Below are 20247 nucleotides of genomic sequence, written 5' to 3'. Positions count from 1 at the left end.
TTATGTAAATTAGCATATCAGAAGCTTCTAAAGCCATAACATAATTTTCTGACATTTTCCAAGCTGTTTAAAGGCACAGTCAACTTAGTGTATTTAAACTTCTGACCCACTGGAATTGTGATACATTGAATTATAAGTGAAATAATCTGTCTGTTAACAATTGTTGGAAAAATTACTTGTGTCATGCACAAAGTAGATTTCGTAACCGACTTGCCAAAACTATAGTTTGTTATCAAGAAATAACTGGAGTTGTTGAAAAACAAGTTTTAATGACTCCAACCTAAGTGTATGTAAACTTCCGACTTCAAATGTATATTTCACTGGTCACCCCCAAATCTAACTCCTCTTTGGCCGCCTTTCCTTCCAGTTCGCTGCTTCCAGTGACTGGAACGAATTGCAAAAATCACTGAAGCTGGAGACTTATTTCTCCCTCACTAACTTTAACCATCAGCTGTCAGAGCATCTTACCGATCATTGCACCTGTACATATCCCATCGTAAATAGCCCACCCAACTACCTCATCCCCATGTTGTTATTTTTTTTTCTTCTCCTTTGCACCCTGGTATATCTACTTTCACATTCATCTTCTGCACATCTATCACTCCAGTGTTTAATTGCTAAATTGTAATTATTTCACCTCTATGGCCTATTTATTGCCTTACCCCCCTAATCTTACTACATTTGCACACACTGTATATAGACTTTTCTATTGTGTTATTGACTGTACGTTTGTTTATCCCATGTGTAGCTCTGTGTTGTCTGTGTCGCACTGCTTTGCTCTATCTTGGCCAGGTCGCAGTTGTAAATAATAACTTGTTTTCAACTGGCCTACCTGGTTTAATAAAGTAGTTTTTTTTCGTTCTTTTTAATTATGTACTTTTCCTCTTGCTCAGTTATGCACCGGGGCCTCCCACTCCTCTTTTTATTCTGGTTAGAGCCAGTTTGCGCTGTTCTGTGAAGATAGTAGTACACAGCGTTGTACGAGATCTTAAGTTTCTTGGCAATTTCTCGCATGGAATAGTCTTCATTTCTCAGAACAAGAACATACTGATCAGTTTCAGAAGAAAGTATTTGTTTCTGACCATTTTGAGCTTGTAATCGAACCCATAAATACTTATGCTAAAGATACTCAACTAGTCTAAAGAAGGCCTGTTTTATTGCTTCTTTAATCAGAACAACAGTTTTCAGCTGTGCTAACATAATTGCAAAAGGGTTTTCTAATGATCAATTAGCCTTTTAAAATGATAAACTTGGTTTAGCTAACACGTGCCATTGGAACACAGGAGTGATGGTTGCTGATAATGGGCCTCTGTATGCCTATATAGATATTCCATAAAAAATCTGCCGTTTCCAGCTACAATAGTAATATACAACATTAACAATGTCTACACTATTTCTGATCAATTTGATGTTACTTTAATGGACAAAAAAATGTGCTTTTCTATCAAAACAAGGACATTTCTAAGTGACCCCAAACTTTTGAACGGTAGTGTATATCACAAGTAGTAAGTACATTTGCCGTTAATTCCTATAATTTCTAATCTACAATGTTTGTTTGGTTACGGTAATTTTTGTTAATGCTTTTAATATATTGTTATTTCAGTCTTTTACAGTTCTGATTGTCAGAGTGAACACATTGTTTGCAGAGCGCACAACCTATGCTACACTTGTGAAAAACAAGTTTTGGTCTGTTTCATTCAATGTACTAGTTTTGACAATTTAGTTATTATGTTTTGTTTGGAGCGCTCCCGTCGTTGTTGAGTACGAATGCGCATTGATTACTTCTTATCTCTTGCGCAAATAGCCTACAGCTGTGTCTGTTCGGAGCTCACTGGCAGGAAACTCTGAGGGCCCAGAATATTTCATACATAGTTGCAAGTTTGCTAACATGAGCTTCAGGCCAGACCCTAGTTAATAGTTGATACAATGTTTCTAGTTCCTTGCAGACAGGCCATGCCTAGCCAATGTGATTTATAGGATATTTATTTTGATCAGGACATTTTTTGTTGTTGGTTTTATGAGCTGTTTTTACATAGTTGGCAATGGCAATAGAAGTGACTTTAGTTTTGTATCATTTTCATTAAGATTTGGATATAATTTTTATTAACCACATCACAATGATTTTGACATACAAAGACATTATTATAAATGAAATCTAACTGTTGCACGAAAATGTGCATATGAAAACCATAACTGGCATGCAGATCGGTAGAAATTGTAATATAAAATGACATTCCACATCAGAAAAGTTACCGACTCGTGTAGCCTATTACCGGAAACTTCAGGAGAGCAGCGGCAGAATCTGCGAAAGTCAGTAGGAGCGGGAGGAGGATGGTCAGGATGGTCAGGTTAAGTTTTTCTTCTTCTGATTATCTTCATCTCTGGCTCCCTCTTGAGTCATTTGTGTCTTATTTAATCAAAAACTGCTCTTAAAGCATCAGGCAAGCTCAATGCGTATATAGTTGCTTTTATTTAAATACATTTGGTGTGTCTATATATGGAAAAATGCACGTTTATAGGCTGTCTATGGTTGAGACTAGGGCTGTCCCACACTAAATAATATCTTGGTCTACCGAAAGTCGTCTGTCCTTTCAAAGCTATTATTTAATGTGGGATAGCCCTAGTCTCAAACATAGACAGCCTATAACCGGTTGTATTGTACATCATATAGCTTAGGTTCTACAGTTCATCATTGGTCCCAACTAATACAAGACGAAGAAGCAGCAGCAGGAAAAACTTTATGCTGCTCAGATAAGCTACCTAGCCTACCTCTGATTACTAATTCAGACTGTTGAGCCGCCCGGGTAGGATTCTGGTATGATGTTACCTCTAATTGAGTGATCAGATTTTCCTGTCTGTTTGGGAGAATTAGGCCTGGCCATTCTGCTCATTGTCAGTTACAATGTAGCCCTGCTGAGTGGCTGAGAGCAATGGGAGTTCTCTTTTCATGCCTAGTCTGCCCTCAGCTGTAGGTCTGTGTTGCAAGAGAAGAAAATACTCTCCTACTCCTGGGCTGGCTGCTAGTCACACGAGAACAGAGCTCTAGTATAGCCGGGAGCTGGACATGGGATATGATCTGGCCCCTGTTATCTGGTGCTCCTGTTAAACACAGTTCTAACTGGTATAGCTGTCCATGTTGTTATGGAATGGAGGTCCAGCACAACTGTCTGAGTAAGGCTACATTAATGATTCACAGTAACCAGGTTAGGGTAAAGTCTTGATGCTTCCTATATGAATCTTGTGTATTGTCTTGGTTATGTGCTTGTGTCATATGGCATACTGGGCCTTTGTAACAATGAGTAAAAAGTAAGATTTCATCATAGCTAGGGACAGCCCCACTACTAGGGTTGGGTGGTATGCAGATTTTCATATCTTCATACCGTCCTTCTCTCATCCAGAGATGTACGGTTTTACCATGGAGGCTGCTAGCTAAATATGCTAACGAGCGCAAATGGGATAGGCAGCCTAGCTATAAAGTTATACATACATAGGTAGGAGCTACTGAATGTCATTTTTGGTGAGTTTGGACATTTACAAGCGAATGTGAACGAGATACATTGTGCAATAAACAGTGCTGGCTCTGGAGCAGCATGTGTACATGCTGTGTCTGTGTGGAGTCTGGAGTCTGTAGGGCAACAGGCCTGCTTGCTCTGCTTAGAGAAGAAGACAGGCCGAGAACGGAGAGGAGAAAAAAACACAAGGAAATCAAAAGACAGCAGTGGCAGCTGTACAGATAACTCATCCAAAGGGCTTTGACTTTTCAAACACAGCAGAAAACCAACACAATATGATGAATTCCCCATCACCTTATTAATTTAGCCACTTACGTAGATAACCATAAAGTTAAACTTAGGGGTCACGTTAACGCAGAATTCTTCTATATTGCTGCATTTTGTAAACCCAAATCGCGGCATCAGACAAATTTTGTGCTTCAGTTGCACTTCTCCACTCGGATGAGAATTCACTAAGGGCATTCTATCAGCTGACAGCGTTCTGATGAAGCTACTTTTCTCCGCTACTTTTCTCGGTGTAGCCAGCCTACGTTACTCCAGATTAACTTTAAGAAAAACATTAGGAAATGTAGCTAGCTACATTCTTTCTATAATAAACAGAAATATGATTGCCATGCATTACTTTTGCAAAAAATACATTGCATGTTCATTGTAAGCTCATTTAGCCTACTTGTGTGACTGCCAGCCTAATAGCGTTGCGCTTCTGTTGTCATCTGATGAAAATTAAGCTATATTCTGCCGAATGTGTTGCAGTAATATATTTTATGTGAAGGAAAACTATAGTTGCACGTCCCTGATCACTCTATTGAAGCACAAAAACACGTGACTTTCAATATAAAAATCAACCCCTGTCAATACACAGCTCAGCTCAACTGCTCCCGCTTTGTGCCATTTACAAACAAACACGTGACTGGCTCAACTGTTCTAGGGAGCTTCATAATGTAAAATAATGTGACAAGTGAAATGAAGAACGCTTTATCTTCTAACATATTGCCCAAGTTGACTGCAGGTATTTACTTACAAAGTAGCTACAAATATTAAAATACACTGCTCAAAAAAATAAAGGGAACACTTAAACAACACAATGTAACTCCAAGTCAATCACACTTCTGTGAAATCAAACTGTCCACTTAGGAAGCAACACTGATTGACAATACATTTCACATGCTGTTGTGCAAATGGAATAGACAACAGGTGGAAATTATAGGCAATTAGCAAGACACCCCCAATAAAGGAGTGGTTCTGCAGGTGGGGACCACAGACCACTTCTCAGTTCCTATGCTTCCTGGCTGATGTTTTGGTCACTTTTGAATGCTGGCGGTGCTTTCACTCTAGTGGTAGCATGAGACGGAGTCTACAACCCACACAAGTGGCTCAGGTAGTGCAGCTCATCCAGGTTGGCACATCAATGCGAGCTGTGGCAAGAAGGTTTGCTGTGTCTGTCAGCGTAGTGTCCAGAGCATGGAGGCGCTACCAGGAGACAGGCCAGTACATCAGGAGACGTGGAGGAGGCCGTAGGAGGGCAACAACCCAGCAGCAGGACCGCTACCTCCGCCTTTGTGCAAGGAGGAGCAGGAGAAGCACTGCCAGAGCCCTGCAAAATGACCTCCAGCAGGCCACAAATGTGCATGTGTCTGCTCAAACGGTCAGAAACAGACTCCATGAGGGTGGTATGAGGGCCCGACGTCCACAGGTGGGGGTTGTGCTTACAGCACAACACCATGCAGGACGTTTGGCATTTGCCAGAGAACACCAAGATTGGCAAATTCGCCACTGGCGCCCTGTGCTCTTCACAGATGAAAGCAGGTTCACACTGAGCACGTGACAGACGTGACAGACTCTGGAGACGCCGTGGAGAACGTTCTGCTGCCTGCAACATCCTCCAGCATGACCGGTTTGCCGGTGGGTCAGTCATGGTGTGGGGTGGCATTTAATTTCTTTGGGGGGCCGCACAGCCCACCATGTGCTCGCCAGAGGTAGCCTGACTGCCATTAGGTACCGAGATGAGATCCTCAGACCCCTTGTGAGACCATATGCTGGTGCGGTTGACCCTGGGTTCCTCCTAATGCAAGACAATGCTAGACCTCATGTGGCTGGAGTGTGTCAGCAGTTCCTGTAAGAGGAAGGCATTGATGCTATGGACTGGCCCGCCCATTCCCCAGACCTGAATCCAATTGAGCACATCTGGGACATCATGTCTCACTCCATCCACCAACGTCACGTTGCACCACAGACTGTCCAGGAGTTGGCGGATGCTTTAGTCCAGGTCTGGGAGGAGATCCCTCAGGAGACCATCCACCACCTCATCAGGAGCATGCCCAGGCGTTGTAGGGAGGTCATACAGGCACGTGCAGGCCACACACACTACTGAGCCTCATTTTGACTTGTTTTAAGGACATTACATCAAAGTTGGATCAGCCTGTAGTGTGGTTTTCCACTTTAATTTTGAGTGTGACTCCCAATCCAGACCTCCATGGGTTGATAAATTGGATTTCCATTGATTATTTTTGTGTGATTTTGTTGTCAACACATTCAACTATGTAAAGAAAAAAGTATTTAATAAGATTATTTATTTCATTCAGATCTAGGATGTGTTGTTTAAGTGTTCCCTTTATTTTTTTGAGCAGTATATATAGAAAAACTTCAAAGAAATAGTTAATGGTATTGAAAAACCATCCCGTGGCTATTTCCAAATTCCCCGCTATACGGTATATACGGTATACCGCCCAAGCCTACCCACTACCCCACTTAACCTTAGCAGAGGTTCACGAGTTGTGGTTGAAGCATTGGATCTCAGTTGTATGCCCCCCTCTGAATCAGAAGACTTGTGAGAGCCATGACTGTACATTCAGGAAGGCATGTCAAAGTGTTTGTAGTGAGGTGAGTGTGTGTGGTGAGTATGAGTCAGCAGGTCTTGACTAACACAAGTGTTCCGTCATCTTCTATTGGTCATTGGTCTGTGGTTAGATGCATCCTGAGCCATCCTCCCTGGCTGTTGACACAAACAGCATCAGCTGTCTATCTGTCTGTCTGCACCTTCCTCCCACACATTCAGTAGCTACTAGCAGACAGACGGCTCGGTAGATAGCAGGCACAGCACAGCCACAGGGCTGAGGCTGAGCGGATCAGGGGGCTTTGAACCGAGGAAGACTAGAGGCACCTGGCTGTTGGTCTGTCTGGCAGTTGGTTCAGTTTAGATCAGATCAAATGCGTTACCACACAACTAGCTGCTGCCAACCAGAGATAATTGACGGTGCCAAATTCATCCCAGGCCTGTCTGACCTAGCCATTACTTGGCTTTTTGGCAGCCACTGTTTTCACTGCTGAGAGCGTCTGTTATGGTAATAAATTGCTTATTGTAGTGTATATGAGGTAGAGGTCTATGGAGATCTTGAAAACAACTAGAAGTGTATTGATTTGAAAAACACAGGATGAACATCTAAAAGAGAGGCTACATTTCTTAAAATCTATTTGACAACTGAAAATCTCTTTATTGTGCAGCCCACACACAGCTCAGTATGAACGAGACATGTTTAAAGATGCATGTTTTTCTTCTCTCTGTTAAATCTGACTTGAGGTTTTGTCTTAGTTTTTCTCTCCAGAGCCAGTCTGTGATGGACATACTGTAGCTCAGTAACACGTGACGCTCCTCAGCACCAGCTAGAACCCAGCAGAGGACCAACGTGGTGGACTGGTCTCCGGAAGACTGACCCTAGGCTATGACAGATCCCATCATGGACTTCTTTGACGACCCCAACCTGTTTGTGGGAGGGCTGGACGGGCTGGCTGAGGAGGGCTTCCCCCCTGGACCCTCGCTGGTGGATGAGCTCAACCTCAGCGTAGGCTTTGAGCCCCTACAGGTGGAGCCGATGGGGGCAGGGAAACACCCCGGGATGATACCCACCTCCATGCCCTCCTCCACCCAACAGAGCATGGCTTATGGGCAGCAGATGGGGCATTTTCCAGGCATGAAGGCTCAGAACTCCATGGGACAGCCCTTCGCTGGCTCTGAGGGTGTGGGTGGTGGAGGGATGATAGCAGCACAGCATACCCAGTTCCATGGACGCTCAATTGGTCAGGCACCCCAATCCAACGCGTTGTTTTCCAACAGCAGCCCCATGTGGGGCAACCAGGACCAGAACGGGAACCTCTACCACTCAGTGCCCCAGCAACAACAACAACTACATCAACAACAGCAGCAGCAACTCCACAACCAACAGCATCACCTCCAACAGCAACAGCCACAGCAGCAGCACCACCCTTGTCAACAACAACTTCAGCAGCAGCAACACCAGCTTCTGAACCAGCGGCAGCAGCAGCACCTTCATCAACAGGTAGTGAACCCTCAGTCTCTGCCCCAGCAGCACCACAGCTTCCCCTTCCACCAGGCCAACCAACAGCCAGCTCCTCACAACCAGCAGCTTACCATCGGGGGAACCCAGTTCCACTCCAGGGCTGTGCCTAACTCAGGGGCTCTGGCCAAAGCTAATGTGGAAACCCCCAATGCCTCGCTGGCTGGAACCCCACCACAGCAGGGTGGCTACCAGCTGGTGCAGGGGACTCAGGGGGCCTTTCCTGGGGTAGGGCCAGAGGACTCTAGCATGTCCTTCTCCATGCAGACTTGCTCCCCCATGGCTCACACCCTGTCCTCCTGCTCAGTGAGCTCCACCACCGCCTACCCTCCCTCCCAATACTCCTTCCCTGGCCAGGGTCAGCCTGGCATCTCCAGCCTGAGCCAGCCTCTCTCTTTAGCCCCAGTGTCCATGATCACCACCACCACTCCCCTGCCCTCCTCAGTGCCTGAACTCTCTCTCGTGGGAGCTGGATGTGCATTTTTGTCTGCTCCAGGGATGACTCAGCATCACCAGCCCGAGCAGGTCCCAGTCAGCCAGGTTGAGGACGAATGTCCCTTCCGGGCTCTGCGCTGCTCCAGGCAGACCCAAGGGAACTACGACTCATCTGAGATGTTTGGCCAGGCCATGAGCTGCTACCCCAGTGCAGTCAGCCAGCTCGTTCCAGACCAGCACCAGCCCCAGAACTGTGGATCTAACTTGGAAGTTACCAGACCTCCGGACAGCACCACTAACACTAACGGCTACGTGTCTCTAGAGGTTAGCCTGGCAGGGCTGCAAGGGGAGGTGGAGGCCCAAGGAGGGGGCTTTGAGGGCCTGGAGGCTCCGGACCTGCTGGCTGATGAGCTGCTGCCCCAGCTGGAGGCTGCCCTCAGTCAGCACGACCACCACGACTCCAACTGTTCCTGGACCAATGGTGGGGATGGAGAGAGGAATGGAAAGGGAGAGGAAGAAGAAGAGATGAAGGAGGAAGACAGGATCTCAATATCCATGGACTACAAGATACAGGTAAACCCACTGGGCCATTAACACTTGCTTTCAGTCTGAGGCTGGCTAGGCTGACATATGCTGACAGACTCAGAAAGGATGATATGGATGAAGTACCTAGTTATCCAGATTCCGCAGAATTCTCCTTCATTCATATATTTAAAGATGCACTATGCAGAAATCACTCTGCCATTTCCTGGTTGCTATCCTGGTTGCTACAATTCTAATTTCAGTTTACGTGACAAAACAAGCAAGTATAGTGTAGATAGTCATCGTACCATCTAAACCACTGTGAAATATATTTCCCATAACCCAAAATATTGTATTTTCAGCTGTTTGAAGCTGGTGTACAAAACTGTAAGTAAAAGATACAAAAATGAAACTTAAGAATGGAAAGTGTAGAAATAGCCCACATAGAACAGATCTACGACTTCATGCTTTCAATGAGAATGACAGATCTATGTCACATTTCTATGTGAATTTGGTCAGGTCATTCAAAAAGTTACATATTGCAGCTTTAATGTATTACTACAGGGGAAGAAATACACATTGCGGATGTATAGAATAGTTGTGGTTGTTGTTGCTAATAGTTGTCCTTCCACTTGACCACATGGACAGGAGGGGATTGGTGAAGCGAATTGTCAAATGTCAAATTATTTCTCATTTCATTCCCATTTAAATCTATATCTGCATCTTATCCAGGTTGTTTTATCTATTCAGTTACAACTATGTTGGAAATTAATTGAAAGAATTGACAGTGAGACATGTATTTGTGACAGCTACGTTAATGGATAAATCTCTTGCACTGACGTAGAGACTAGAGAGGGCCTTGCCATGCTTTCACTCCTCTCAGCAGCCAGATGCCAGCCAGCCACCCACCCATGTAATGTTTAACTAGCCCTGGAAGAGCATGAGCATATTTGGTGCACCTGCAATCAGGGGGGAGGTGGAGGGAGGGAGTGTGGTAGGGGAAGGAGGGTCAGCCCTCCCTTAAATGATAATAATACAGCCTATTCTAGCTATCCTCTCAGTATTCTGTCCCAAATGGAACTTTTCCCTATATTTTACCAAAGCCCTGGTGAAAAATAGTGCACTAAATAGAGAATAGGGTGCCATTTGGGACACAGACAGACAGCAGGTAACTACAGTAACCTAGCTGTGTCCCAGGGCCTGATTAAGAGTGGCAGCAGTGTCTCCAGGACTTACAGTAACTAAGCGTACTCAAGGCTATAGATGTGGGTCAGGGCAGGCTAGAGGCTAGAGACACTGCCTGACTGTCTGTCTGTCTGTCTTGCTGCTGCGCACTGCACTCACTACATGGCTAGATAGAGTGTAGAGTGTGGGGGTGGTTGCTCTTGTGGTTTTCTCTGTGCGTATGTGTCTTTGAGTGAGAGAGAGGGAGAGGAGGGGAGAGGATAGAGATGGATAGAGGGAGTAGTGAGTGAGGGAGAGGAGGGGGAGGGAGAGAGGATAGAGACGGACAGAGGGAGTGAGTGAGTGAGGGAGTAGTGAGTGAGGGAGAGAGAGAGAGAGAGATAGGAGGGAGGGAGGGAGGCTAATGACAGACACAGAGAGAGGTAGAGAGTGCATTAGTGTGCTGCTCTGGCTCTGACAGGCACAAGGCGGATCCTGGAGCAGAGCTGGCCAGTAGCATAGCGACATCCATCCACACACCTCTCTGAGCCTGGCTCCACAGTGACGCAGACAGCCAGGCAAAGAGGACCGTCAGCAGCAGTCTGTACTGTATGTCAGATCTGGGTTCAAGTACTATTTGATATTATGTCAAATAATGAAGCTGTGCTTGATTAATGGAACCAATAGAATAGTCCCAAAACTACTAACCCCACCCATCTGGAACTCCAGGCAGGCTAAAGATTTCAAATAGTGGTTGAACCCACATCCGATCTGCAGCAGCACAGTGTGTCTGTTCCCTTCCATGGCCCTAGTGCTGGCACATGCAGCTCAGCACTCATCAGAACTATCTCTGACTGGCTCTGTAAATTGTAAACAAGTGCGCGCACGCACGCACACGCACACCCACACACACAGCTACTCTATGGTGAGTGGTGACTCACAAGTCGCTAGGTCTTTACCCTGTCTCTACAGCATAGCTCTATCTCTCTCAACTCTACCACTTAGACTAACAGGTAGGCTGAAATACTCAAGCACAGACTGGTGTTTTGACCCAGCAGCCAATTTGTCCAATTTGTCCATCCGCTAATTGAAATGGGACATGGAACACCAGCGAACAGGCCCAGCTTCCCTTCAGTCTGTGTCAACATCCACCCTTGTGTTGATGCTTATGGGTAGACTGCTCTATTCATGTCCACTGGTGTGTGAAGAGCCAACAGATAGTGTGTTTGCTGAACAGGCAGGGCATCAGGGGATAGAGTGGTGCCCACCCCCTGTCCTAGTCTCACTGCCTATCTCTGGCCCTGTCTCACCCCCTAGTGCTATCTCACTGCCTGTCTCTGGCCCTGTCGCACCCCCTAGTCCTGTCTCACTGCCTGTCTCTGGCCCTGTCTCACCCCCTAGTCCTGTCTCACTGCCTGTCTCTGGCCCTGTCTTTGGCCCTGTCACACTCCCTGGTCCTGTTTCTGGCCCTGTCTCACTCCCTGGTCGTGTCTCTGACCCTGTCTCACTGCCTGGTCCTGTCTCTGGCCCTGTCTCACTCCCTGGTCCTGTGTCTGGCCCTGTTTCACTCCCTGGTCCTGTCTCTGGCCCTGTCTCACTCCCTGGTCCTGTCTTTGGCCCTGTCTCACTGCCTGTCTCTGGCCTGTCTCACTGCCTGGTCCTGTCTCTAGCCCTGTCTCACTGCCTGGTTCTGTCTCTGGCCCTGTCTCACTCCCTGGTCCTGTGTCTGACCCTGTCTCACTCCCTGGTCCTGTCTTATGGCCCTGTCTCACTGCCTGGTCCTGTCTCTGGCCCTGTCTCACTCCCTGGTCCTGTCTCTGGCCCTGTCTCACTGCCTGTCTCTGGCCATGTCTCACTGCCTGGTCCTGTCTCTGGCCCTGTCTCACTGCCTGGTCCTGTCTCTGGCCCTGTCTCACTGCCTGGTCCTGTCTCTTGATTTGGGTTGGGCTTATGGTTTGTGCAAAATTGTAACCTATGTTTGAGACCAACGCGTGGCTGCGGCTGTGTCAGAAGCGCGCCTGTGTCTCTCACAGAACTGGAACAAGATTCACTTTCTATGATCTCTCTCCCTCTCTGCTCTGATAGACATGAATGAGCCTGCAACGCTGATCTCTCCAGTGTTGCACTTCATCATTTATTTCCTTATAGAATCATAGCCGTGCGAAGGGTTCAGGAGGAGCTGCATCACCCCTGATCAATTGAAATACATTTGCCAAAGTTATAGAGTTACTGCTGTCTGTTCAGAAAGAAATGAAATAATTCAGAATAGCCTAGTACACCATGAGAAAGCATATCATTTAGCCACAGAGGAACATCAGCGTCTTTAAAAAAAATGTGCCAAGCTGTGAAATGTAGCCCAATAACAAGGCATAGCCTACAGTTGGGAACGTGCGGGAAATATGTCAGTTAATAAACAGCATGCAGACAAAAAAGGCATTTCGTAATACTTCAAATACAATCGCTGGAAAACACAGATTGAAAAGCAAATGGCTACTGCTGAAAAGAGAAGACTAATCGTTCAGCTGTAGGCTACCAAAATATTTAATCAACTTCCAAATAGACCTATTGTTTACAAAGTAAAACAAGAGAGAGAGGCTTTTGGTATGAGCGCATTGGCCATCACCAGCAATATTATGGTGCTTTCATGACAACTGGGAACTCGGGGTAAAAACTAAGTCGAGTCATGACATCAGTCATTTTCAGATCGGAGAGTCGGAGCTTGAGAAAGAGGCCTGAGTTTCCGACTTGGAATTCTGAGTTGGATGACCGTTCAAATCAAATTTTCCCATTCGGAGCTTGTTTTTTCCCCGAGTTCCCAGTTGTCTTGAACACACTGAAGTCGGAAGTCAGAGATTTCTCTGTCCCTGTAACGGCTGTCTGGAAGAGGGAACCAAGGTGCAGCAGAGGATGTGTTCATCATTAGAATTTTAATTCAAATCAACAAGAGAACACTACAAAATGAACAAAAACGACAGCAAACAGTCCTGTTAGGAAAATATTCAAAACAGAAACAATTACCCACAAAACCCAAAGGAAAAACATGCTCCTTATGTGTGACTCCCAATCAGCAGCAACGAGCTTCAGCTGTGCCTGATTAGGAGCCACACTCATGGCCCAAAACAAAGAAATACCAAAACATAGAAAAAGGAACATAGAACGCCCACCCAATGTAACACCCTGGCCTAACCAAAATAAAGAACAAAAAAACCCTCTCTATGGCCAGGGCGTTACAGTACCCCCCCCAAAGGTGCGGACTCCGGCCGCAAAACCTGACTCTGAAGGGGAGGGTCCGGGTGGGCCTTCTTACGGCGGCGGCTCAGGTGCGGGACGTGGCCTCTGCTCCACCCTTGGCGTCGCCCTCTTAGGTGCCGCACCTGGCCGCGCCGAAGGTCTGGTGGGCGACGCTGACTGCGCCCGGCTGGCGGGCGGCGAAGGTTGCGCCCGGCTGGTGGGCGACCCTGGCCGCGCCCGGCTGGCGGGCGTCCCTGGCCGCGCCCGGCTGGCGGGCGTCCCTGGCCACTCTGGCAGTTCAGGGCAGTCTGGCCACTCTGGCAGTTCAGGGCAGTCTGGCCACTCTGGCAGTTCAGGGCAGTCTGGCCACTCCGGCAGTTCAGGGCAGTCTGGCCACTCCGGCAGTTCAGCGCAGTCTGGCCACTCCGGCAGTTCAGCGCAGTCTGGCCACTCCGGCAGTTCAGCGCAGTCTGGCCACTCCGGCAGTTCAGCGCAGTCTGGCCACTCCGGCAGTTCAGCGCAGTCTGACCTCTCTGGTGACTGTTGACTGGCGGGCAGCTCTGACGACTGTTGACTGGCGGGCAGCTCTGACGACTGTTGACTGGCGGGCAGCTCTGACGACTGTTGACTGGCGGGCAGCTCTGACGACTGTTGACTGGCGGGCAGCTCTGACGACTGTTGACTGGCGGGCAGCTCTGACGACTGTTGACTGGCGGGCAGCTCTGACGACTGTTGACTGGCGGGCAGCTCTGACGACTGTTGACTGGCGGGCAGCTCTGGCGACTGTTGACTGGCGGGCAGCTCTGGCGACTGTTGACTGGCGGGCAGCTCTGACTGCTCTGGACAGGTGAGACTCACTGGAGGCCTAGTCCTGGGAGGTGGCACAGGACGGACCAGGATGGGGAGACCCACTGGAGGCCTAGTCCTGGGAGGTGGCACAGGATGGACCAGGATGGGGAGACCCACTGGAGGCCTAGTCCTGGGAGGTGGCACAGGATGGACCAGGATGGGGAGACCCACTGGAGGCCTGGTCCTGGGAGGTGGCACAGGATGGACCAGGATGGGGAGACCCACTGGAGGCCTGGTCCTGGGAGGTGGCACAGGATGGACCAGGATGGGGAGACCCACTGGAGGCCTGGTCCGAGGAGGAGGCACAGGATAAACCGGGCTGTGGGGGAGCACTGGAGTTCTGGTACGGACACTCTTTACCCACACTCCAGGCTGAATGCCCACTTTGGCCCGGCACGGGCGGAGAGCAGGCATTGGGCGAACTGGACCTTCCCAGCGCTCTGGAGACACAGTGCGCAACGCCGGCGCAGCATAACCTGGACCGAGGAGGCGCACCGGAGACCAGACGCGCTGAGCTGGCACCATCCGCCCTGGCTCGATGCCTGCACTCGCATGGCACTTGCGGGGGGCTGGTATGTAGCGCACCGGGCTTTGAACGCGCACTGGGGACACCGTGCGCTCCAGAGCATAACACGGTGTCTTACCAGTACCACGCTGCTTCCGGTAAGCACGGGGAGTTGGCTTAGGTCTACCACCTGACTCCGCCAATCTCCCCGTGTGCCCCCCCCCCAAAAAAATTGTGGGGCTGCCTCCCGTGTCCGTTGCGCTCCCTCTCCTCATACCAGCGCCTCTCAGCTCTCGCCGCCTCGATCTCCCACTGTGGGCGGCGATAATCCCCAGCTTGAGTCCATGGTCCTTTCCCGTCCAGGATTTCCTCCCAAGTCCATGACTCCAGATAGCTTTTCTCCTGGTGTCTCTCCTTGTGCTGCTCCTTCCTCTGCTGCTTGGTCCGTTGTTGGTGGGTAATTCTGTAACGGCTGTCTGGAAGAGGGAACCAAGGTGCAGCAGAGGATGTGTTCATCATTAGAATTTTAATTCAAATAAACAAGAGAACACTACAAAATGAACAAAAACGACAGCAAACAGTCCTGTTAGGAAAATACTCTAAACAGAAACAATTACCCACAAAACCCAAAGGAAAAACATGCTCCTTATGTGTGACTCCCAATCAGCAGCAACGAGCTTCAGCTGTGCCTGATTGGGAGCCACACACATGGCCCAAAACAAAGAAATACCAAAACATAGAAAAAGGAACATAGAACGCCCACCCAATGTAACACCCTGGCCTAACCAAAATAAAGAACAAAAAACCCCTCTCTATGGCCAGGGCGTTACAGTCCCGAGTTCCCATGTTTTGAATGCGGCATTAAAAAAGATTATGCCAAAGTCTCCAGTCATGTAAAATGATGTGGAATTGCATGAAATGCATTTATAAAAGGCCACATATTTCCCAGACCCTAGGCCACTAAAAATGTTCTCCATGTGTGCAACTTCTTTTGTAAGTGCCTCTACTCTACTGCTCTATGCCACTACGCAAATGTGATGATATGCATGCAATGCTTTACTTTAACAGTGATTTTCTTCTTTCTCTAGTGCGTTCCGGTACCTCAGAGGTCCCTAGATCACCACCCTCTCGCGCTCACATTTTGCTCTGGCTCCTCCCGATTGACAAATTAAGCACTGTGTCTGTCCCTAGCCTGCACTGCATGTGGCTAATTAGGATTTCCGTCTGTCTTTAATGATGGAGAGCTGGATGGATTCTGTCTTGTTCTTGAGGCCCAGCCATGATCAATGCTGCTCTGGTCCTCTTGCTGAGATAGCAAGCAAATGTTTTTCCATGCACATTATCACTACAAATGGATCATATTTTTTCACCCCAATACTATAAAGTAGGGTTGGGCGATATGGCCAAAATATCATATAATATGTTTCACATTTTTGACAATACTTTAAGTTTTTGAATAATTAAGTTCTAAATATGCTTTATGACTAGTGCTTGACCCTAGGGTGGAAACACATACATTTGAAGTGTTTTTAATGGAGCTTTGTCTATTCTGATAGTTTTATACTGTTCAATGAAATTTCCACCAAAGGTTGGAATGTAGTGGGACTTTGAATACAGTGTTGTTTGACATGACAACAAATGAAAAAGCCAGGGAGTGGTTATTGTGACAGGGTAGGAACCAAAGTTTTGGTCAGTGTTTCCCAGTGGATCCTAATTAATGTTACATTAAGTGTTTTCTCTTACTGTAGCTTTGATGTAGCTAAAATATTAATGCTTCGCCAATTCCTCTCTGATTTAGAATATACCGTTGCACAAACAACATCAGGCTGTATTAGCTAGCTAGCTACGTTTGCTCTGACTAAGTGCATTTAGCTGGCTAGCTAGCAAACTAACAAGCTATTAGCATTAGCGGCTAACACAATTTATTTTAGCCACAACTTGCTAAGAAAAGACAAACTAGCTGTTTGCAGACAGTAAGATAGATGCAGATTGTTACTGCAAGTGGTTGTTGTGACTCATGGTAGCGCAAAAACTGTTCTCCTTGAGTGACAGGGGGCGAGGCTTGGTGTGTGTGGAAGGAGAGAGGGAGAGAGACGACTCAAGTAGCAAACGGAGTAAACTATAAAAACTGACATTATTACACGCGGCGGAGTGGCGTAACACATTTAACAAACCAAACAATAATATACAGCTTTACAAGGTAAAGTAAAAACCCAAACCGGTCCGTGCATCAATAGCAGTAAATAGTCAAATATGGTATACCACCCAGCCTGTTGTAGGCCAAGTCCTCATGGGCTAGTGCTTGCCTGTGACGTGGGCTGGTTCTGTTCACTGTTAGTCACACAGAGAGACAGACTTCTAGACAGAGGGCCTTTGTTCCCAGTCATTGTGAAGACAGCAGTATGATAAAGGAGCTGAGTATTTATTTTTTACCTTTATTTAAGTAGGCAAGTCAGTTAAGAACAAATTCTTATTTTCAATGACGGCCTAGGAACAGTGGGTTAACTGCCTTGTTCAGGGGCAGAACAACAGATTTTATACCCTGTCAGCACAGGGATTCAATCTTGAAATCTTTCAATTACTAGTCCAACGCTCTAACCACTAGGCTACCTGCCACCCATTATGAAAGGGCCTGGTTGGATATGGTCATACCAAGGCAATTTGGCTGGCTGGCTGGCTGGCTGTCAGCCCCCACTGAATTGCTGTCTTTGTTGCTTCCTGACCTTCCTGGGTGAGGTTTATGTAACTCCCAGTCAGCCAGTCAACCAGCCAGCCAGCCAGTCAGAGAGTGCTGCAGTCAGCCCTGAAACCTGACACCAAGTCACTACTCTACTTTCTGGAGGGGGAGGGGCCCCCTGCCGCTGGGAAACCTGCCCTCCACAAGGCTGAGAGATGATTGGCTGTTTCTCTGGCTGCGGTTGGCTCTCTCTCGTCTGTAGGTCTATCAGTCTCTCTTGATCTCTCAATTCAATTTTCAATTTAAGGGGCTTTATTGACATGGGAAACATATGTTTACATTGCCTAAGCAACTGAAATAGATAATAAACAAAAGTGAAATAAACAATAACAAATGTACAGTAAACATTAGACTCACAAAAGTTCCAAAAGAGTAAAGACATATGATGTCTATATACAGTGTTGTAATAATGTGCAAATAGTTAAAGTACAAAATGGAAAATAAATAAACATAAATATAGATTGTATTTACAATAGTGTTTGTTCTTTACTGGTTGCCCTTTTCTTGTCACAAATCTTGCTGCTGTGATTGCACACTGTGGTATTTCACCTAATAGATATGGGAGTTTATCAAAAATGTATTTGTTTTCAAATTATTTTGGGGTCAGTGTAATCTGAGGGAAATATGTGTCTATAATATGGTCATACATTTGGCAGGAGGTTAGGAAGTGCAGCTCAGTTTCTACCTCATTTTGTGGGCAGTGTGCACATAGCCTGTCTTTCGCTCTGTCTCTCCCTAGCTCTTTCTGACTGCCTATCTCTCTCTTTATGACTGCCTCTCTCTGTTCCTCCAGTCACCCGGCCTCATCTGCCTGCTGGTAGTGGAGACCTGCCAGGAGTGGGTGGTATCTAGTGGGGGTCAAAGGTGAACAGGAAGTCAACTCTATTTAAAGTGGGGCGGTCTTGGCTGTGGACGGAAGGGGCGGGCTGTGGGGAGACACTAGAGAAGGAAATGGGTGGCTAGTTAGTAGAGGGAGTGGTGAGAGAGTTGTACTTGGATTTAGCCTAGACTGTCAGGAGCATGTGGGAACCTTGCCAGCCCCAAACTGCACAGTAGGTCTGACTAAAAACCCATTCTCTTTTATTCTGCATTTTTTCTCTCTCTCCCCCGCTCACAGGGGATTAAATAGCTTTGACTTTGTTGGCTGGCTAGGGGTTTGGAGAGAAGCGTGCGATAGCCAGCGGGTTCAGTGCTAACATGAGGTTTTGTGTGAGAGGAATGTGAGGGGTGACACAACCCAACGTGACCTCTTCCTTGAGCTGCAGTCAAGTTAACCTTTCACTGGCTGACAGGAATGAACTTAGCTCAACCACCAGGCAGCCAGCTGAATGCTAGCCTGCCTAGCATAGTCTGTCTCTGGGGAGAGAAAGTGGAGAACAGATTTACACAGTCTACTCTACAGGGACTCTAATGAGACTTTCAGTGGCTCTCATTCAGTTAGACTTAGCTTAGCACTAAATAGGGAACCCAGCACTAAATACGGCAAGGGGAATAGGGGAAAGGCATTTGGACTGTGGATCATGACATTATGCTTTTAGTCAGCAGATTCGGCCCGCTTGCTTACAGCTGCACTAAGGTTAGACAGCATAACTGTGTTGATCAAGACACCGGGGAGTTAGCACGAGATATAGCTCGGAAAACCTACCTCAATATAGGGATGAGAAATGCATTGCACTCCAAATTGTCCCATTATCCCAACTGTTACACCAGAAAGTTCGAACGACGTCCCCATGCTATTTAGCAGAAGCCACATCATTGAAATGGCGGTGCTAGAATGTAAGTTGAACATCAAACTATAGTCAGCCAATCAGGCTCCGTGCGGACTACGTCATCGCGCTGTGGAAATGTAAAAAAAAAAAGTTGCAGGTGGGGAATGGTTTAGTATAGCGTTCAAAAACACTGGAAACTCAGTGGGAACTCTGAATTTTTTGTTGTTGAATGCCCATCCAACTCGGAATTCCAAGTTGGAAACTCAGGCATCTTTCTAGAGTTCCAAGATGTCTTGAAAGGACCATAGGTCAAACTTTACCAAAACTATGGATACTTGTCTGAAGTACAATAATTAATTGGTAATCCATGTCATTGTTGTCAAGGGTGGACTAACAAAGGCAATAAACAGCCACACACTAGGAAGTTGTTGTGTTTGTCTTTCAATAGTTTATTTCTTTGTTCCAACAATTTTGCCTTTGTTAATGCACCCTTGACAACATTGACATTACCAATTATCAATTAATTATTACCAATTAATTATAACAATGGCTTACCAATAAATTATTAACAATTCATTATAATAATGGATTACCAATTAATTATTGTACAGCCATAGATTTGGGAGAGTTTGACATATACAAAGCCATTCCCCACACATGACTTTTATTTTGACATTATCACAGCGCGAAGATGTAGGCTGACTATCCTTTGTTGTTCAACGCACGTGGCTTCTGCTACCTAGCATGAGGAGGAAAGGGCAGTGTTCCGAAAAAGTAGCAGTTATTCAATCTTGTAACAGTTGGGATAATAGGACAATTCGGAGTACAGCTAATTTCTCATCCCTGGATTGAGGTACGTTTTCCAAGCTGGCTCCACGGTGTCTTGATCTACACAGCCGTGCTGTCCGACCCTAGTGCAGCTGTAAGTAAGCAGGTCGGATCTTCTGGCTAATTGTGCTTTATGTGTCTGCTATACTTCATACAGTGTGCCTTTTTTGCCTTTATGTCTAAGGAACACTTGTTGGTTTGCGTTAGCTATTCCACGGAGATGACAGTTGCTTGGTGTGTGTGTGTGTGTGTGTGTGTGTGTGTGTGTGTGTGTGTGTGTGTGTGTGTGTGTGTGTGTGTGTGTGTGTGTGTGTGTGTGTGTGTGTGTGTGTGTGTGTGTGTGTGTGTGTGTGTGTGTGTGTGTGTGTGTGTGTGTGTAGTGTGCGATAGATAGTTAGTTAGT

General features: G+C 46.8%; 1 protein-coding gene across 7 annotated transcripts in view; it reads left to right on the top strand.

Moving 5' to 3' along the window:
* Positions 1–20247, top strand: part of LOC106592263 (ATP-dependent chromatin remodeler CHD9) — a 128680-nt gene that overhangs the window by 5476 nt on the left and 102957 nt on the right. For 5 of the 7 annotated variants that reach the window (XM_045689299.2, XM_045689302.2, XM_045689304.2 and 2 more), the window contains one exon: positions 7102–8872. In XM_045689299.2, coding sequence (XP_045545255.2) covers positions 7232–8872 — 1641 coding nt within the window. In that variant the 5' untranslated portion in view covers positions 7102–7231. Of the gene's footprint in view, positions 1–7101; positions 8873–18204; positions 18364–20247 lie in introns of those variants that run through there. The other 2 variants (XM_045689306.2, XM_045689307.2) reach the window with 2 other exon arrangements.

The sequence above is a fragment of the Salmo salar genome, chromosome 11, assembly GCF_965601325.2.
Source record: "Salmo salar chromosome 11, fSalSal1, whole genome shotgun sequence".
Classification (NCBI taxonomy): Eukaryota; Metazoa; Chordata; class Actinopteri; order Salmoniformes; family Salmonidae; genus Salmo; species Salmo salar.
Note: the sequence above shows the minus strand (reverse complement) of the source record. Positions and strands in the feature narration are given on the sequence as shown.